The 21,983-nt window shown below is 40.2% G+C and overlaps 1 protein-coding gene across 1 annotated transcript in view; it reads left to right on the plus strand.

Moving 5' to 3' along the window:
• The first annotated feature begins 840 nt into the window (after positions 1–840).
• Positions 841–21,983, plus strand: part of brinp3a.2 (bone morphogenetic protein/retinoic acid inducible neural-specific 3a, tandem duplicate 2) — a 36,811-nt gene continuing 15,668 nt past the window's right edge. Inside the window, exons 1-2 of the mRNA XM_077013635.1 lie at positions 841–1,459; positions 11,546–11,849. Of these exons, the coding sequence (XP_076869750.1) occupies positions 11,635–11,849 (215 nt within the window). The 5' untranslated portion in view covers positions 841–1,459; positions 11,546–11,634. The remainder of the gene's footprint in view (positions 1,460–11,545; positions 11,850–21,983) is intronic.

Here is a 21,983-nt window from a genome sequence, read left to right on the forward strand (position 1 = left end):
ATCACGATCTGCTCTCTGATAACACCCACGACACAGATCGGTGTTCCTGCAAATCACCACAAGACAAACAGTCCCTCTTTGCTAACCTCGCGTTGGATTTGTGCAATGTGTCTGTTGATAAAAGCTAGTGCTCATTCTGAACATTGCAGGCTTTCTAATTAATGTTCTCAAGCAGCTAAGAACATTGCCTAAGATTATCTAAGAGAACATTATCTAAGATGACACAAGGTACAGGTGCAATGATGCATACGTGCTTTTTACCTTTCCTGCTTCATTATGATATTTCACATTTATTTGATAACCTATACTGATGCATTGGGAAGAAATCAATCAATTGTGAATGTTTTTATTACCCGTGTCTGAATATTGCACAGATGGGAACAAGGTTCAGTACAGGGACTGCAGCACTCAGACAAAATAAAGAAGGACATAAACGAGAGAGTGGCTGGTTAGTAGTAAAGTTTGTCGTTTATCTTAGACAAAGTTAACTTCTAAAGAACACTTACATTTAGTAGTCGTTCGGTCACGTTTTGGTGCACAGCTGGTACAATTCTGGCACACAGAGTCACCCATCCTTAATAATATTAAAACTATTTTAAATGTATGTTGGGGATATAGTAAACATTCCGTTATATTACGTCTAAATATTGTACGCTTGGTGATTAACGGTCAAAGCATTGCTTATTCCTAAAGAAAGAGTCTTTAGGTTCGAATGTAGTTATCATTCCCGCCTCGTCAACAGTCTTAAGCATATCCTCCAAAAAGCCATTACAGAGGACTACTTGTGTTTTAAACATGTGACTGAGTGAGAGAGGGGGCAGCAAAGAAGCGAGGCATCCGTATCTGCTAGCGGCTGTCCATTGAAATCTGGTTCCCTCACACACTGACACACACACGGACGACGACGCGGAGTAGGAGGGTCAAGCAGACCACGGTTGTCGTTGACTTTATAAAGGAATTTAACCGCCGTTCATAGACAGTTATATTTCGCACCGTAAAGCACTGCCGTGTCGTAGTCCGTCGTAGATGTCAATTTTGGATTGCATCCTTACGTTACCCTTAATTGTTTGACCGAGAGTCAATTTCTAATTCTCTTGCTAAAGGATGTAATTTTGGCATGTCACTGTGACTAAAGGTCACCGAATCCGCTTCGAGGAACATTTAAATAACAATCGGATAACCTCATACGCGTTTGATAATGGAAGCAATTTGTTACAGAAGTTCATCAGTGGACTAAGGAACTAGCACGGATTGAATTCTTGTGAAGCTCATCGACTTTTGCTGGGCTTATATATAATACTAAATCATTTCCATCAGTTCCTTGCGTATGCGATTCAGTTTATGAAGCAAAATAATCAAATGATGAATTTGGTCGCATTGGAAACAGCTGATCTGCACATTTCAACGAGGAATGGGACGTGGTCCATTTGATGAACTTTGAATACTGCTCTTTGACGTGGTGAGTTACGAGGATTTTTTGTTTGTTTTGCTTGTTTTTGTTTTTGTTTTTTTTTGCCTTTCTATCACTCTATCTGGGTTGAATACGTTTACAACTACTGAATTCTCCGTGCGTATAACCATACTGTACTTTGTAAGTTTATGTTGCATGGTTTGTCTTGTGTTTTCATAGCGATGTATCCACATGAGCAATGGGTAGGCATCCGGGAAAACATTACGCCTGTTATACGCTTTATCTGAGCTACGGAACTGCAACTATTGTATAGGGAGTCTTTCTCTGCCTGTCTGTCTGTCTGTCTGTCTGTCTCTCTCTCTCTCTCTCTCTCACTCTCTCCTTCTCTCTTTCACTCTCCCTCTCCCCCTCTCTTTCAATATCTCTCTCTCTCTCTCTCTCTCTCTCTCTCTCTCTCTCTCTCTCTCTCTCTCTCACACACACACACACACACACACACACACACACACACACACACACACACACACACACACAAGAACTTTCAGAGTTGGTTATTTCCCCCCCAAATATCCCAACAGTTAGGAGCTTTGAGGTGAATTTTGTGTTGTGTCAGATGTTACTGATGCATGAAGTTCCAGCAGAAATATGTTCACAAACCATTTGTCCAGTGATTGAACCATTTAAATGAATCCCTTGAAGCCTCAATGAAAGCTATTATTATCATCAGCTGTGATTACCAATAGGTACTACAAGGATCAATAACTATATGATTGAATTCTGGTTCTATTTAAATGGAGTTATAATACACAGTAAATGTGTCCATGTAATGTTCAGAACTATGGAAACCCGTTCTTGATTAATGATTTTTTTCTGTATTATATTGAAAGATATTATTTCCATGGAGAATGAATGGAAGAGTCATAAATCATGAGGACTGTATTTATTGGCAGCACTGGGATGCATCATGGTGAGACCTGGTGAGATATTGTGCAGTATATCAGCTCGGTTTGTCACAGATGGAGTAACTGTGCTGCAGCACAGTGCTTGGAAGTCCCTGACCAAGGGGAAGAGCGTAGAAGCCAATGCCCTGTGAGGATTTTAGCAGAGCTCTGTTATGTGTCTGTTTATTACCCACAGTGGGCACACTGTTCAACATCCTCTTGATCCAACTTCAAAGCCTGCACAATACAGGGCTTAGAGCATGACATGACTGCTCTGCTCTTTCAAATGTGTGTGTGTGTGTGTGTGTGTGTGTGTGTGTGTGTGTGTGTGTGTGTGTGTGTGTGTGTGTATGAATACTGATTTTTTTAAGGCCTTCAACAATTCATATACTCTCACTTCATTAAGTATACTACTCCAGCCTTTCCATTTACAGACTATAGTTTTTCTGATTTTGTGCACAGCGTGTCAGCCATCCTATACCTCATATATCAATGGTTAATTAAATGGTCAGAGGACCAATGCTGACTGTATGTTATTTGGTTGAAGGTACATTTTCAACATAGCAGTGCCACTGTCATGGTAGCTGATACAAGCGTATCAGAACCACCACGTTATTGGAGTTTTTACACAAATGGGGTGTGGTCTGCCACCCAGAGATGTTCAGCCAAAAGCAGCTCTTTGTATAAACTGAACACAGATCATGTCTGAGATCATGTTGTTTATGGCACAAATACACAATATTCTGTAACTGTACACCTACAACTAACTACAATGTCTCTAATAATGTGGTTGGAGAATGCAAATGATATAAAATGGTTATATTTGATGGTATACCAGTGATCAAGGCAGGTAGCGGGAGTTTGCATGTTATATCTGTAAGTCTGTTTTATAGTTTTATATATCATAGCTCTACATGTTGACCAATACAGCTTCTTTCAGATTTTTGATGTATTTCTCTCTGTTTGGAATGTCTTTCTATAGAGCATTAAAACAGCATGCACAAACACTGGTATCTGATCCTGCCCACTTGTTCTCAATGGTTCATTCAGCCCATCCAAATGTGTAATGGAGCCAGAGATCAGAAACTAGGGGAGCCTGACAAATATCTCCCTCAGTCAAGTGAATGTGCCACGCTGTGCCTCAGCGGAACCTTTTTTCTTCAAATGGCTATCTACAGGTAAAGTGGCTCCCTAACAAGTCCTCAGATTAATGAATGACTCATGCGCTCGTGTTCTGGTACAGCTATTGTACTGCATCAGAGATCCCAGGCCCGGAGAGTGACTGGCTGAGCGTACAGGAGGCGGGCAGGCCTGAGCATGTGAGAGGCTTTGAGATGAGCAGCCATAGCTCATTATTTTATGAAAATGAAGAAAACTGGCAGATCACCGAATCTGTCCTGACTCTGGGCCTAATGCGAGATGTGCAAGAGGAAAAAGAGGCTTAGGAAGATTGCTTTACTGATTAGAGCTTTGGATTTATTTGTTTACTTATTTGTGTGCAATTATAATGACTAATCCCAGAGGTTTTAAACTTCACTGCAAGGCTGTTCAACTGCATTCCTTTCCAAGTAGTAAATTTTTTAACGCACACAAAATTATTTGCGTGTATGTCCACTGTGTTACAAAACAACCCTAAACTTCAATTGTAGTCAGTTTAAGGGGGACCCTGTAGGCCTCTTACACCAGGTGCACAAGGATGCACACCTTCCATTTTTAAGGAAGATCTATGTATGCTTTACTGACATTTATATATGCCTTTCCTTTGCACTGCTCTAAGCCCCCCAGTGATATGTGGCCAAATAAAAATGTAAAAGTGAGAACTTTACGAGCAGGAGAGCAATAAAACGGCATCTTTTTTTCAGCCGACCTCTGCTTACATTCACATTTCAAGAGAGATTTTTAAGGAATTTGTAATCTATTCAGTGTTGCGTTTTATTGAGTTTAATTCAGATTGCGCACATTTTAATTCAATGATCTCTGTTTTACAGTCATGGTTAATTGATTAAATCTAAACGGAAGCATTACATGCAGATAAATTGTCTTTATGTCATGTAGCTGTAAGGATAAATTTACAGACAAGGTAATCTGTATCATTCAAACTACTTTACCAATCTTCACAAGATCTAAAGCAAGAGTTAATTCATTATACACTTTATAAAGTGGTGCCTGTTGATACAACTAAGAGAAAATGATTTTTGAATTTGAACAGGGCCTATTCTGCTCACAGCATGAAAAGTACGCCTGGATCTACAGTAACATTAAATCCAAATATGTATTAAAAGTCCCTTTTATTCAGAAATAAAACATACTTCCATTTCGCTCTTTCTGGTGTCCTCAGCCTACTTGCAATACATACTAGCAGTTTGTAACTAATGTTAAGAACATCTGCCCTTACTGAGTTCATGGAAATCTGCATTTTGTTTTTCATTTGAGCTCTAACAGCTATTTTTTTGGTCTCAAAAACTATTCTGTTTTTCAAAGATACAGCAAGAGTAGACTGCATGTCTGATGCAGTATTCATTGCATGATGCAATGGATTTCAGTCCTGCATACTAGTCACTAAGATTTTTGTTTTATTTATATTTGTTTCATATTTATTTTGTTGCCTTTTATATTCTCTTTGATGCACTACAAGTTTCCCACCTTATGTCTTTATACACCTCTTTTTTAACTCATTAGTACTACATAAATAATTATGACTTGCAGTCATTTTATTTTTACAAAGGATTGTTACCCCGCAACTTAATGAATGTTACTGTTTACTGTCATGGGCTACATGATAGGAGGGTTAATTAGGAGCAAAAACTTGTTGCTCAGCACAGAAGGGAGGATGTAAAGTTTATCAGTTCCTGTATCTGACTTTGAAGATGGGTTTTGGGGTGGCTTGAAGACAGGCTTTAAAATGTCAGAATTACATACTGGATCCCGTTGAAGGGCTTTCAGTGAAACCTTTTAATCAGCGTCTCCTCTCACACATGCAACACCCCACACCCACTCTCATCAGACACACTTGAAAAAGGAAATATCGTTAAAAAAAGGTAGTTCCATTTGCATATTTCTAGCATAGGTAAGTCAAACCTCAGCACCTTGGAAGAGCTTTCATATCAAAGACTCGAACAGATGCTCAGAGTCCAGTGTGCCCAACACACTTCAGTCTCGCCTCTAAGTACGACCAGTGGGAAGTTCAATAGAGAACTCAGGTTTGGGAGTTCCCAAATCCCATAATTCAAGGCCGTGTAGCTGTGCATGCAGTGCATCTGACAGTGGAATGAATGTTTATCTGCCATGCAAGGTGAAAGTAAAGCATCGTTCCATGCCATGAGGACATGAGTGAGCAGTGCTGTGGATGAGTATGGGGCAGCAGTGTTTTCTCATGTTTATGGATCACCTGTCTACTGCAGATTTTAATTAAGGTCTGTCTGATGTGAAAACTAATCATCTTTTTCCAGAAGTAACACAAAAGAGTTGGAAATCTATCAACATATTACATAAATGACAAAAAAAAATGCATTATAGCACAATGACATGTAAAAGCCAAGCTCTCTTTCTTCTCTTCTCTCTCTCTCTCCCTCTGTCTCTCTCTCTGTCTGTCTCTCTCTCCCTTTCTCACTTTCTCTCTCTTTATATATATATATATATATATATATATATATATATATATATATATATATATACATACATAAAATAAAATAAATTATTGTGTAGTTTAAATGAACTATTGTTTGTAAAGAAGTCAGAGAACGTCCCATCCATCAAGCTCTGACCCATTTTAATAGGCACACAGAAGGCATTGCCCTAAATCCATGTTATAATTATATTGATTATTAATAAGCACATGCTTTTAAGATTTGCCTTTGTGTGTGAGGGTGTGTTTTGTAATGTACTACCCTGTCTAAAATGTATTTTACCACTCCAGTGCAGATGTACACCACATTTTTTTTGCATACAAAAGATTTTCTCACTTTTGTCACTTTGGTTTCATTATCTCTTATTCAGTTCAGATTATTTGTACATTTCTGTATGAAGAGTTCTCTGAATGACAAAAAATATGCAAAGCAACTTCTTTTATAGGCACTTTCTCCTTTTGTCAAATGAATTCAAAACTTCCTCTGTCTGTCTTTAATCTGAAAGTACAACTTAATGACTGGTAGTCCTTCTGCAAACAGAACAAAACAGTGATCTATTTAAATTGCCATTGTGCCATTTTGACTACCATTATGATTCCCTCTTATAACTGGAAATAGCTGTATTCTCAAAATGATTTAACCCTCCAGGTAAAGACACAGGACCTTGTCACAGGTACAATTTAAATGACAAATTACAGAGCATTTCATTGGTCAGTGGAAGCCTTGCCACATGGGTATAAATGCTCTCCAAACATAAAGGTAACATGAGAGTTGTGTCGTGAAGCAAGGGACAAATGCATATACATTTATGTATTCATAAATACTTTTTGAGAACATTTAAAAATGTTTTTTAGTTTCTAGTGCAGCTCAAATGTTAATGATGTTATGATAGTTGCTTCATTAATTCCTGAGAATAATTTATGTGCATGCACTATTTTCCCATGTCCTTGGTTTTTATTTGGTTTCTTTCCCATTTACTCATTCATGCCTTCACAGAGAGTTCTTTATATGGGTCTGTATTTTATAGTGTAAATTGTGCAATCAGACATCCATCTCTCAAGTCTGTCATGCATTTTTAATGATCTTCTTGGTTGCTCTGACCAGCAAGCAAACAAATTTGGCTCTTAATGACATCTGTGCCCAGTATTTCAGGCCCATGCTTTGCAGAATTGTGTTTGAATGCACAAGTGCTTTTGGGTATAATTCTAATAGCCATGAGATTTTTTTTTACTTTGGGGAGGGGAGAGTAGCTGGCATTTCTAGAGACCCCAAACCCATTCTCACAGTACCTGAAGTATTTTGTTGTTTATGGTAGCACTACTACAAACTTTTCATTTGTGTTTAGAAGATGCTAGATTGCTTCAAAGTTTACTGGCCAATCAAAACTGTTTTCAACCTCCTCCATAGGTCAGTCAGAAAAATGTTATTAAAAGAGAGTTGGATGACTGGGATATTTTAAAAAGGGGATTATACTATTTATATCAGAGAAGAAAGCGACTGCATGAGAACAGACAGCAGTTCCTACAGTTATTCATACTGCTTCCATTTCAAGATGAATCAGGTAAACACCACTGACTGTCAAATGATGTGCTTCTACAGTTCTGTTCTCATTGTCTCCATATGTAGTTGTACACATTCTATTAAGGAACAGGAGCTCTGGTTAAACAAATAATTATGCGTTCCTTTGAACTTTGATGACTCAGCACCAGGATTATCTGAGAAAATAGCCAAAGAAAGCAAGAAAGCAACTTTCAATGTGCATATTGCACAGGTTTTCCTAGAGTGATGAATGTCCACAGATGCATGGAACTAGGAACTAGGATATATCTGTGGTGGAGATTTGAGGTAAATCTCATTCCCTCTCATATCATATTTTCCACATCAGTTTCCCTAATGCTAAGTTACATTGTATTGTCATCCAGGTTCTGTAATTGTTTTCAGCCATACTTGTTCTTTGTCTTTAAAATAGTGACATATGCTGTTTTTTCTCCAGATACTTTTCTAAATTGCTCAGTAGAACTAACATTATGAAAACATAAAAAAAAGAATTATTCAAATAGAATATCAACGCTAAGCTCCCCAGAGCACCATATAAACAGTGATTTGGCACAAGAGCAGAGGGACACTGAATTGCTACACAAGGCAGTGTGAAAAGAAGGCAGAAGAAGTGCCTGTTGAAATGTAGCAGGAGCTGGCATTTGAAAGACCCCTTTTTCTGCAGCTCACCGTAGCATTGAAGTAACGCTGCGTTCCGCAATCCCTGCTGAGTGCTTGTGTTTCATTGGAGCAGGCTCATCGTTATGCATGAAGGACTGCGGATGTCTATGTTGAAGAATTGGATGTCATGCAGCAAAAAAGGCCAGCTTTTAAATCTGCCGTAATCACAGCAGAAGCGTTGTAGGCCAGATTGGAACTGTGTTCAACCTGTTATGGATCTGCTTATCAGACTATTACGTTGTGAGGTTTTATGAGAGATTGGAGCTTAGAAGCACGGCATACGAAAGAAGACTTAAATGAGGATAAAGGCCATGAGTTGAACCAGGGATTCCTACATGTTTCTGATGCAATTTAAATTTTAGCCTGAATTTTGCTTATGAAATTGGCAGGTTCTACATGAGACAGCACCATTACCATGTGATAAATGTCAGCACTGAATTTTTATCAGTGTATTGAAATTTGGTCATAATAGTACTCTTGGGATTATATGGTTAATTATAGTCTTAATGGTGAAACCCAAGCATTGATGTACTCTATCCTATTTGGTCCATTGGTGATATATTCTGTTGCTGGGGCCACTTACTGCTTGGCTCTAGTTAAAAGCCCTATAATCAGGAAGCTTTCAGAGCTAAATTACATGTAAATTGATGCCACTCTAGTCAGCATCAATTAAGTAAGCCTACAAAATATTAAACCCCTGGATGAATAACAGGCATTCTAAAAAATGCTAGAATCTCTTACTTATTAATTCAGTGCACAATGCAGCATATGAAGTGTCATGCTTTCAGTAATGTGAATCAACAGGAAAAAGAGAATTTAGACCAAAAGAGCCTCATTGTGGCTTAAACACCTTTAATAAACTCTAGGTGTCCTTATACATACCGCACAATATTAGAGGGCTGCCGTGAGACCTGCCCACACATCTGGTCACATGGTAAAGTGGCTCCCTATGACATCAGTTGTCATCATAATACAGTAATGAGCCTCTTTTCCAACATCTGCTTCAGTCATGGCTTCAGGAACTGATTGACAACACTTGGTAAAAAAAGAATGCAGTGATGACAGGTCTGGAAGAAAAGATAGAACAGCAAGAGAAAAAGAAACCAGGTTACAGAGGAGATGGGAGCATTACATACTTTGTATTGTATTAAACATTATTGATATTATTGACCAGTAGTGTTTCTTGTCAAATTCATTTTAAAGTATACTTTTACCTTGCTATAAAAAGAGGAGTCTCCTTTTATGTATGCTGGATGTCATTAAAGGACATATAAAGCCAGCACCAGAGATGACCTAATGCGTATAGAATCTCTCCAGATTTCTCAGCCCCTGGTTCTATCTTGTCAGCTCTTCCCTTGAGCTCAGCTCACAGGTTTTCAGCGGGGCTTAGGTCAGGGGATTGGGAGGAGTGCTGCAGAAGCTTTATTCTGTGGTCAATGAACCATCTTTTGTCTGGATCTTGTGGCATGTTTTGGATCATTGTCTTGCTAGAAGATTGAGCATTAGCCTTCCAGTCAGATAGAACTAAAACCTGTTGGCAAGTTTTGCAGTCCATAAAGTCATGTATCGTAACAACATTTCCATGGCCCTTTGAAGAAAAACAATCACACTTTTGACCCAGGTTACTTTCATGCTTCTGTAAACCATGACAAATTTTTTAAACCTATGATAATACTTTCTAGAATTTTGATTTCTGACCGGAGAACCTTCTACCAACAAAAGCTCAAGCCATATGTAGTGAACTCCAGGTTTTTACAGAGTATGGTCTAAAGTATGTGACCATGCCTCCTAATCTGAGTACAGGTCTCAGCCACACCCATTGTTAACAGGTAAATAAAATCAAGCATGAATATAAATACACAATATCCATAATTAAACTTTAGCAGTGAACTGGCTTGTACAGAAGAACTGTTTGTAACTTTAAACTTGATAGTGTCCATAAGATTCCATCTTTGACACATCTTTGACGTGAATTTTCTGCCCTGCTTGGTCTGCTCCGGTCAACCCAAACTCACTCACCAGTTGCTGAAGCATATATATCGCACAAAAATCTTCTATCCTCACTACAGAGCTCTAAACTATGTACAGTGCCAAGCTCTGGCTGGAGTTGTTTAAAGCCTGCTGCCAATGGATTCTGGAGCACTGGAAATGTGCTCTCTAGTGTGATTAATCACACTGAGCCCTGACCTTAACCCAACTGAAGACCCTTGGCATGAATTGGAAGATCGATTGTGGGACAGGCCTTCCTGTCTAACATCGCTCATATAGTCAGATGGACAGGTATCTGCATGCCTTTGGACATATTATGTATGTTTGTGGTTCTCTGGCAACACTTTCTCTTGGCAAGCCTACCAAATAATATGTATGCAAAGAGTTTGTATCTAATTGCAGCTTTAGACTTTCCAGGATGATGCCAATGTCTCTGGATTTTTGCCCCTTAAACCATCATCACTGTGCAATAGGGCAACGCTTGCCTTTTAACTGCCCCTATGACGTCCTTCAGCAGGTTTGACACAGAATCTGCTTCATTCCTGTTGATGGACTGCGTACTCTGAAACGTCTTGTTTATTGTCATAATAGTAAGGACAAGTAGTCCTAACTGGAGCCTGATTTATGGAGGTCACTAACCATTTGTCACATTTTTGTATGCACTCACCTTTCCTGATATTAATAAATGACTAAGCGGTTTTGGCCAGCACTTCACCTCATGTATAGCCACAAGTAAAAAATATTTATGAATAATCAATGGTACAAAATACATAGGTGTGCATGAAAAGGTTTTAAATATGAATGTATCATGGTATGTCAATTTGGTTATTCTGGAAATGCCAATAATTAAGACATTTTTAATTATCTTTATCAATGGAGCCACTGATTCTGAGGTACTGTATTTTAAAGAGTACACTGTAGCCTGAGTTATGTGTATTAGTTTGTGGTGGCTTTATTTATTTTCTTTTTATTTATTTATTTTTAATAATTGAATGTTATTTGTGTCATTTCAGTGGATTTATGTTATTCTACCATGAGAGTTGGTAGTAGAATTGAAACTGAACTGAACTGAAATTTTATTATTTTTTTCAATACTTTTTTGTTCCCCTGAGAGAAAAAAAATCATTATCTACAGAAAACCTTTTAAGTGATTATTTTATTCTCACTTTTTGATAAAGAGACTATTCCCAAAATGAATAATCTTTCTCTTGACACTAATTCAGAAGATCTGTCTGTTGTCCTGAGGCACTGTTTATAGCCTTAAGGAAGTTGGACAATTTTTGGCTAATTGCTTATTTTGTGTGTGTGTGTGTGTGTGTGTGTGTGTGTGTGTGTGTGTGTGTGTGTGTCTGCATGTGCAGGTGTACATTCTGGGACAGAAGGTCATGATTATGTCCCATTCTGAGTGGCGGAGCGTGCCCTTACCTCAGTGCCTGTGCTGCTGAAGCCCATGCTGCTTGGCTTCCCAATGGCTCTGTGGAAGAAGGTGCTCTCTCTCAGCCTCCACTGCTGGCTGGCTGCTTCTGCCGCTCTAGCTGAGCAGGGACCAACTGGCCCCCTGGACTGGCTGCTCTCAGACAAGGGACCCTTTCACCACTCCCAGGAATATGCTGAATTTGTGGAGAGAAATCGCCAGGGCTTTTGCACCCGGTACAAAATATACAGGTAAGACACACAAACATAATATATATACTTCTAGTGGTCCTTGTTGGAAGCCTGTAGTGTCTTTACAAGAGCAAGGTGTTAGCAGTCCCAAGGTTTGATCCTTAAGACAAGAATGCCTGCCAATTTTTTATGTAAATTTGGCCAATTAAGGAGCTTGCTATCATCTATTCAGATAAGTGTTGTGACCTTAGTAATTCCAAGTTTATAATGATCAATCAATGTCAATATTTTTAATATTCAGCTAAGGTTTAAAATGATCACCCTTATCTCCATGGCTGAATACTCATGTTGCTCAGAAATAAGGCTATTAATATGGAAGACGTAGTGAAATGTGGTGTCTATTAACAAAACGAAGCCAGTATACCAACGATCTACAGGAATCAGATGCTGTAAAATGTCTGGTTATTGGAAAAAAAATATTTTGGATTTGATATGTGGTTGTTTGCACTGATTCTCTTGCTTTCTCAACAAACCAAAGAGCAAACTGCCTTAACCTTTGTATTTCACACAGTCCATCCCTAATTTAAGCTGCTATCAGTGAAGTTGCTGATCTATACCGAGTGTCCAGCCATCACAAAGAAATAAAGACTTTAAACCACAATGGATATTAAAAAGCGCATTTGAGTCCATTCATATTAATTTGACTGACACATCAAAGAGGTGTCAGTGCTTTTGTTTAGACTCGGTTGATTTCTAAACATTCTGTATCATCAACAAATATTGAGTTTGAATAGTATGAGTTTGGGAGGTTTGATTTACAAGTCACCTTTTTCTATGTGCCTGTGTTTTGCCAGAAAATATTGATAACCCTCAAGATAGTTGTGGATTATTATATTCAGGGAGTATTGTACTGCCTCAAATTCAAGACAACATAATCCACGGAATTTTCAGTGCCTCATGTAAAAACACAACACGTGTTTTGTGACATGCCACATGCCACTCGATAAATTATCATAAGATGAGTTATTAAATTGTTAACACTACACTCTTACACTACCCAATATTCTACTTCAACGACCATGGCATAGTCCTTAAATACATTATAAAAGTGTGTGTGTGAGTGTGTGTGTGTGTGTGTGTGTGTGTGTGGTGCGTTTGGGTGCACCTTCTTGTCTTTATTAGACATAGTAGCGACTGAGACTTCCTGATGAAGTCAGCATTACAAAGGCGTTTACCATGGCACACTCAGCTTTATTATTTTATGGCTAGTTTAATGGTGGTCCTGAGGGCATTTGCTCAGGAGAAGCAGCATATTTACACAATCATCTGGACCCTTTGAGAAGTGTAAATTATATGACAGGCCATGGTCTACTGTTTATTCCCAATGTGTCAGTCCAGAGATGTAATAATAGTTCTGCTATTTTTCACTGGTTGTGAAAAACAGTTTTAAGTAGTTCTTGGTGATAAGCAAAACATGTTAATGATATACTTAGCAGACAAGCCTTTCACTGGGTTTAAACTGTGACTGTGACTGTCCTTGGCAAGGGACCCCTGAAACCTAATGGAAGCTATGTGCAGGCACCTATGCAATGTGAAAGCAGGCTGCAGGGCTTTTACTAAAGCTGTGTTCAAGTGTAGGCCTTACAGATTAGTTTCTTCTGTACAAAGGGTAAATTCAAATTCAAATTCAAAGATTTCTAGAAGCTTGCATGTAATTCAAAGAGTTCTAGAAGCTTGCATGCATGGTGTATATGGCACCACTTCGATAACGTCACTTCAACAACCCAGGGTCAAATTCAGCATAGTTCATTAAAGTTCAATTAAGTGCTACACAGAGCTGCAGGATCTAATATCCCTAGACTTCTGCCTGCCTCTGTGCACGTGCCTCTGTTCACAGAACCAATTTTAAATTGTAATGAAATGACAACATGGCATGCTAGGTTGGTTTGAAATGGAACTTTTATGTATCGTTCTACCTGATGGATCTGCAGCTGAAGATCGAATGCTTCATGAGCTTATTGTATGTACACTGCCTTAAGCCTAACACAGCCTAAGCTCATGCACTTTTCTTTTTTTAAATTTATGGCGCTTGCTAATTTGTCCATTTTTTTGTGAACGATGTGAGCTAATTGTTTAAACATGGGGACCAGCCAGTGTTTCCCCTGAAGATGTTTAAGAAAAATAACAACCCATTCAATTATTTAACTTTAATTCTGAAAGGCTTGTTGTGGTTTGTTTCAGGGTTTGGGTGACCACTTCTGTGGTTTCTGGAATACATAGTTTTTGGTCGGCTCCTATTTCCAAATGTTCCTAGTTTGATTAATAGCTTTCAAAAAGAACAGCTGGTCCCTTATTGCATTGTGAATATTGTGACTGATGCCTGAATACAGCACAAATGATATCCCTCCTACATTTATTTATCTGCCCAATCTTTTGAGTATCACATTCATGTAGTCTTTATTATTACATTCAAAACAAATCACCAACATGTGTGTGTGTGTCTTTGTCTAGATAGAGTCATTCATCAGTGTCCTTCATGTTCTCGGTGGTCAGTTTCTAACCATACGGCCACTACAGGATGGATATTTTTTGGTTTGAAGCCCATTCCAAAACTCCAAAATTCAGTAGTGACAATAACAAATGTACAAACTCTGGCAACACTAATGTGCCTGATAAACATGAACCATCCGAACATACACAATACAGTGTTATCACACAACACTTTAAATGCTATCTGGAGATGAGAGTGGTCCGTCACGAGATAATATCTGGTCAGCAGGGGTCTTGGGTTGAGTCTATAACCTGCACTCATAATATGCACCTGTATGGTAGATGTATGTAATAAAATGCCCCCATAAGGACAAGTGCAAGGTAGATGTTTCTAATAAAGTAGGTTAATGTATATTACTATTGTTATATACCATTGTAGATTCTGATAATCTTCAAAGATACAATAAATCATATATGAAGTATAAATAATTTATGTATTAACATTGTTATTTTATGCATCAAGCTTCAGTTGTGTCAGAATGCTGACTTCAGTGAAATTCATTATAATTCTGGCATTATTCTCAATGCTTTTGTTAATGTGGACATTTCGACATATGTCTGGCCTGCGATCACAATCACTGATCTACATTAAAGAACATCTGAAGGCCAGAAGGGCACAAAACGACACCTGAACACTCAGCATTCATACTTGCTTCACAGCAAATGCCATGATAAGGCTCTTCACATCTGCTTTATAAATTGATATTGCCAGAACCAAGCATGTGATGTATATTTCAGCAGTCACTGAGCAGCGTCTTTATTAATTCATTAGTGCTCCTGTCGCTCACATGGTGGAGCAGGTGGAATAAGGAGGCACACACAGTCATAATAGTAAATATTTAAGTTGTTCTGGATAAGAGCATCTGACAAATGCTGAAAATGGAATCAAAAATGTGTCAACTTGATGTCTTGATGACCTCTGCAGTTGTAGTTGTTTTTTTGTGTCTTTAATGAATTATGATTTTTCTCCATGTCTTCCATATTTATGCATCATTCATATCTGAGCCTTGCAGGAACACGAATATTCTGCCGTTGTGAATAGATAAAGATTTGTTGACTTCTTCACAGCTAAACAAATGATTCGCTAGAGCAGTGGTTCCCAAAGTGGGGGGCGCGCCCCCTAGGTGGGGCGCGGAGCTATTGCAGGGGGGGCGCGGAGCTTGAAAGTAAAACGTGCACATGTGTCAATATTAGGGATGCACCGATTCCGATATTAATATCTGAAAAAATTCTAGATCGGGTATCAGTGACAATGTGACCGATCCATTAAAACAGATCTATTCAGTCTAATTCTATGCTTGTAACGCTTTTCGGAGTTACACTCCGACACGGACAGAAAACTTGGACAGTTAACAGGCGAGTGAAACACGAAGCACACAGAGAAGAGGTGAATCACTCACTCGTACTCGCGCTGGTGCTATTCCACTTAGTCCGTTTATGTGCTGGTTAACCAAAATAAACCTGGGCTCCATCATTACTTGACTGTTCATACATGAACTGGTGAGTTGTCCAAAGCTCATTGAATGCGTTACTTACAGAAATAAAATAAAGATAAAATAAAGAGCAGTGGTTTTCTACGGCAGAAAGCTAAATAACAACAATATTCCATACGCGCGCTCAACTCGCTCCCTTAAAGAGACAGTACACATATTTCTGGCCGTTACATGCTTTGTGCTCTGCGTGATGTCAACGCTAGCAAACTAGCCGCATAGGTATTGCTGTTTCTCTTATTTCATCTCCTTATTTATTTTAAATGATATTTAGAATTCTTGAACCATTTCAAAGGTTTCTTGCAGTTTATTTTTTTCATGTTTGACCAAAGTTGTGAACCTATTGTTTTTGTAAGTTTCAGGTTCTTTGGTATTATTTATTTTACATTCAATGTTATATTCATAATTGCCCTGACTGAACAAATGCAAGTTGTGCTGTTTTTACATGTTTTTATGTGTGTTTAAGTGTGCTATACTGGTGCAGAGTTTTCAATAAACTTGTAATTCAGTATGTCTGTGTTTAAAAAAAAAATGTTTTAAGTCGATTCAGCACTGTTTTATCAGATCGGTATCGGATCAGTATCGGCCGATACCAAGCCTCAGATAGATATGAATGGGTATCGGAAGTGAAAAACGTGAATCGGTGCATCCCTAGTCATTAGGGAGGGGGGGGGCGCAAAAATATTCTCATCTACTAAAGGGGGGCACGGCAGAAAAAGTTTGGGAACCACTGCGCTAGAGCACAAGTGTACACTCGTGCACTTAAATTAGTGTCAATGCATCATAAACCATCTCCATCATTGCAGGGACAGACATTGAATATTCCTCTGAGCAGATACAGCTGACGTCTATGGATTTGCAGGAACTTCTCCATGACTCCTATGATTTGCTCAGTGTTAAAACACTGGATTTTTTTGCAGGCCAGCAACCGTCAGAATTTTGCGTCAGAATTTTGCATCAGAATTTTCACTGAATACTTTGCAAGATTAATAGTCTCACGTGTCCATGCGAATAGTGGGTTCTTAATGCTTATTACTCTGCATTATCATGATTCCCTTGAGAGACTCCTGTTATCAGCATGGTTGTGTTGGGGAGACAGGGATGATTACAATCACTCCTTGACAGAGAAGTGACATCATGCCAACATAGAGAGCTTGTGTGAGTGGCATATATATATATATATATATATATATATATATATATATGTAGCCAGCATAGCCAAGGCGACGCTTTCTTTGTTTTGGTGCGCACATGAAGGATGACGTCCTAGAGTAGAGTAGCACCTGCATTGGGTGAGCCATTTACAGGTAGGCATATATAGGGACACCTGTGGGGTCCTAGAGGATAGCGTGGTGGCTAAAGCGCATGCAGGTGGCGGCGTCTAGAAGAAGCGTGTCTGTAACAGCGAGTCCGAAGGTAGGATTAAGTTGCATATTATACTTTTGCACAAGATGACTGATGAAGCAACTAAACATGGTTTGGTTTTAATTAGTGTGGGGACGCGAGGATAGGCGTGTTCAGGTGGAGTGGCCGCAGGTCATAGAGGTAGCAACAGCCGGTGTGTGTACAGAGTACAAGGTATGCGAGTTTGGTAATCATGCTCGAGCTTTAGTCGCACCCTTTCAGACATACGGAGTAAAGCTCCTTTGTTTATTTTAGTCTGTTGGTGACACGCCACATCCATTCTGTCTTCTACTGACTTACGAATGATCAGTTACCAGGTACAATTAGCCGCCGTGCATTCTCTAAAGCTTTATAAACACCTGAAAATGTTTAGTATGCCTAAACCAGAGGTTTCATATGGTTTTTTAATTACACTCTGTATATCCAGTGTTCTGTGACAAGCTGCTATCCTGTCCATGAGTGAAGTTGGTCAACCCTGATGAATGTGGTATGTTTCGTCTTTTTAAATCATATTCATAATGTTGAACGTAGTCAATGTTTTATTGACTGAATGTAATGTTTCTTTCTGTTTTGTGTATATGAAGGGCCACAGCTTCAGTGGGTGTCAGTTGCTGTTTTCTACCGTTTTGTTTTATTTTGTGTTCTTTTATCTAAAAGATCCTACCATAGCAAATCATAAAGTGGTCTTTTAATGATATGCTGCTCAGGGGTATTTAAGTGACCCGTTGTTTTAAAAAAACCCTTACTCTTGTGTGACTACCTGTGTGTCTAGTTATTGGTCGATGTACCTTTTTTTAACTTGAGTCTCTTGAGTATTCTGATCCAGTACTATTTAGATGTGGCTATGTTGAGACTGAGATAGAGGCAGCCATATCGGGTGCTGTGTTCACTTTAGAGTGTGATTTGGAAACATTTGCAGTGTGTGGCTGAATATTAGAGATTATTCACGAGTGGTATTGTCAATTGGCTGTCTTTACTCAGTCTCCAAACCACAAACAGGTAGTGTCAACACCTCTTAGATTGTTTTTGTTTTATTTAAATTAAACTGACAGAGTCTATTGTCTTCAATAAAGACTGTATTTTTGCATCACCGACGTTTGTCTACTTTCTTTAGAGTTCCCCTTACTCTAAGTAAAAAAGCACTAATTAAGGGGTGGCGTAGTTTGGCACTTACTAACTAGGGGGCGCTACAATCTGGCGTAGTCGGCAGGATCGAACATCAGTTAGCGCTTTTGACCTGTCAGTTTAATTTAATAAAGTGTAAGTAGATTCGAGCAGTATTAGTGATTTGTTGTGGTAGAAAACAGCAGCTGGCATTCCAACTTGTGTCAGCAAGGAGTCGTCATGGAGGGAGAGCTGCAGAGACTGCGGGAGCAAGTGGAACAGCTCCAAACTGCAAATGCGAGACTTTCTGGGGTGCAGAATGGAGGTACTGGGGGAAATGTTGGAGACGAAATCCCACCCGTACGGCGGGAACATGCTTTTTATTTGCCTAAAGAAAGAAAGTGCCCAAAGTTCTCTGGTTCGACAGCTGCAGGAGCCCTTTCGGTAGAGGAGTGGACTGAGGAGGCACAAAGTTGTATTAGATCCAGACATATGTCTGTTTTAGATAAAGCTATGTTTTTATATGATCATTTAGAGGGCGAGGCCCGTAATGAAATAAAGTATCGACCGGTAGCAAGCCGAGAAAACCCCGATGAAATTATTCGCATTTTAAAGGAAATGTATGGGTGTACTAAATCCTATGTGCATTGGCAGCAGCGTTTTTTTGATCGCAAACAACGGGAGAACGAGTCATTGTTCGAATTCTCTCATGCGCTAATGGAACTCATGGACAGAGTGAAGCAGAGTAAGGGTGATGCTATTTTTAATTCCGGGGATGTGTTAAGGGATCAGTTTTGTGAGAACGTTAGAGATCATACTTTACGTAGGGAGCTCAAAAGATTGGTACGGGACGACGAGGATCTGTCTATTTTAGATGTAAGGCGGGAGGCTATTAGGTGGTTGGAGGAGGGTCAGCCAGGTCGTGATCGGGGTCAGCGTGCTCTGCCACGTAGTCACGAAGTGCGTTTTGCGCCACAATGTGAGGCTACTATCGCTCAAACCTCCGAATTGGCAGAGTTAAAGGAGATGGTTTTGAGACAGCAAGCTCAGCTTGATATGTTAGTTAAACGCTTCTGTCAACCTAGTGGTAATGCCCCAGGTCCTTCCCATAGGAATGGTCGTTTTAGACGTACATCAGATGGCCAACCGATTTGCCTTAGGTGTGGCGAGCCAGGTCACATCGCTCGCTATTGTCGATCTGCTCCTCTTCCTTCAGCTACCAATAGTCAGGATCTCACTGTATCCCGTAGCAACTCGGTCAACCAGTCGGAAAACTAGGACTCCCCAGTGTGCAGAGCCACACGCTGGGATTGGGAAGTCCTGGCTCTAATGTTAACCGCCCTTTGTACAGTCAACTAGTTGGAAATTGTCCCGTATTAGGTGTGCATATGGGGGGGGTAACAGTCCCATGTCTAATTGATACCGGGTCAATGGTGACCACCATCACAGAGAGTTTTTTTGCTAAGCACTTTACACATTTGCAAACGAGAGACTGTAAATGGTTGGGCCTCAAAGCAGCGAATGGGTTAGACATTCCTTATATAGGCTATCTCGAGCTTGACGTGGTAGTCCTGGGACAGTGCATTTTGGGTAGAGGGATTTTAATAGTTAAGGATCCTACGGATGTTGTGCTTCAGGGTCGTAAAGCAGAAACGCCAGGCATTTTGGGTATGAATGTGCTGGGTGATTGTTACAGAACCCTGTTCGGACAGCATGGTCCTCAACTCTTTTCCTCCCCCCCAGTGCAGTCGGCGGTCCCGGCGGTTCGGCATGCACTACGCCACTGTGAGAAGGTAGAGGCTGTTTTGAACGCTGCTAAACCCTTCAAGGTTCGCATTCATGGCCGACTTCCTGTTCGTATTGAGGCTGGTACGATGACCATGGTCCCCGCTACGTGCCCTCAGGTAGACTCAGTGGAGCTCTTGTTGGAGCCATTGGGCTGTGAAGACGGACCCCTTCCTGAAGGTTTGCTTTTATCCCCTACTCTGGTCTCTGCAAGAAAGGGTTTGCTGTATGTGCCCATAGTAAATGTCAGTAGCTCTGATGTGTGGCTCCCTCCTCGTCATGTGGTCGGCACGGTGCAAGCGGTTTCAGCCACGATAATGGGAAGTGAGTCAAAGGTCTCTGTAGAGTCTTCTTGGGAAGAGTGTTCAGTTTTTATATCCACGCACGACGTCACCTCGTCCAATAATTCTTCTGACCAGCTTGTGTTGGATCTTGAGGGGCTTACTGAACAACAGGCTGCTCAGGCTACTGCTCTTTTTTCCAAATATGGCAGTATATTTTCCAAGGGGGAGGGGGACTTGGGCTGTACATCCCTTATTACTCATGAGATTCCCTTGCTAGATGATGCTCCTGTGCGCCAGCCTTATCGTCGTATCATTCCTTCTCAATATGAAACAGTAAAAGCTCATATCCAACAGTTGCTAGATAACCAGGTCATCAGAGAAAGCAGTAGCCCTTACTCTTCCCCTATCGTGTTGGTGACCAAGAAAGACGGGACCCTCAGACTTTGTGTAGACTATAGGCAGTTGAATTCGAAGACCCGTCGTGATTCATACCCACTTCCTAGGATAGAGGAATCCCTAGATGCCTTGTCAGGAGCAAAATGGTTCTCTACACTCGATTTGGCCAGTGGGTATAACCAAGTCCCAGTAGCGGAAAAGGATAAATTTAAGACGGCTTTCTGCACTCCCTTTGGTTTATTTGAATTTAATCGAATGCCTTTTGGGTTATGCAATGCCCCTGGCACGTTCCAACGTCTCATGGAACGCATGTTTGGGGACTGTCGATATCAGTCTGTACTTCTTTATCTTGATGACGTCGTGGTCTTCTCTGCTACCGTGGAACAACATTTGGAAAGGCTGGAAGAAGTGTTCGCTCGGCTACAGAAACAGAAATTGAAAGTGAAACTGTCCAAGTGTAACTTTTTCCAACATCAGGTGAAGTACTTGGGCCATGTTGTCTCTGCTGAGGGGGTGGCGACCGACCCTGCTAAAATTGAGGTGGTCAAAGAATGGAAACGGCCACTACATCTCGCTGAACTTCGTTCGTTCCTGGGCTTCGCTAGTTATTACAGACGTTTTGTAGAAGACTTTTCTAAACTTGCAGCCCCCTTGCACCATCTTGTTGGGAAGCTTAGTGGACCCAGACGAAAAGGAAAGACTCCCAAAATCTCTCTAGCTACAGCTTGGGGTGAAGACTGCGAGCAGGCCTTCCAGTTATTAAAAGAGAAACTTACTTCTGCCCCAGTTCTGGCATATGCTGATTTTAAGAAACCATTTATTTTGGAAGTGGATGCTAGCCATGGAGGCCTTGGGGCGGTGCTATCACAGGAACAGAACGGGAAAGTGCGTCCAATTGCCTTTGCCAGTAGAGGGCTGAGGCCCACTGAGAGAAACATGAATAACTACAGTTCTATGAAGCTGGAATTGCTGGCCGTCAAGTGGGCTGTGACAGAGAAGTTCAGAGAGTACCTGCTGTGCAATCACTTCACCATTTTTTCTGACAATAACCCTTTGAGTCACTTGCAGACTGCCAAGTTGGGGGCCGTGGAGCAGCGCTGGGCTTCTCAATTGGCATCATTTAACTTTACTATCAAGTATCGTCCAGGGAAGAGCAATCAAAATGCCGATGCTTTGTCCCG

Source organism: Brachyhypopomus gauderio, chromosome 8, assembly GCF_052324685.1.
Source record: "Brachyhypopomus gauderio isolate BG-103 chromosome 8, BGAUD_0.2, whole genome shotgun sequence".
Lineage (NCBI taxonomy): Eukaryota > Metazoa > Chordata > Actinopteri > Gymnotiformes > Hypopomidae > Brachyhypopomus > Brachyhypopomus gauderio.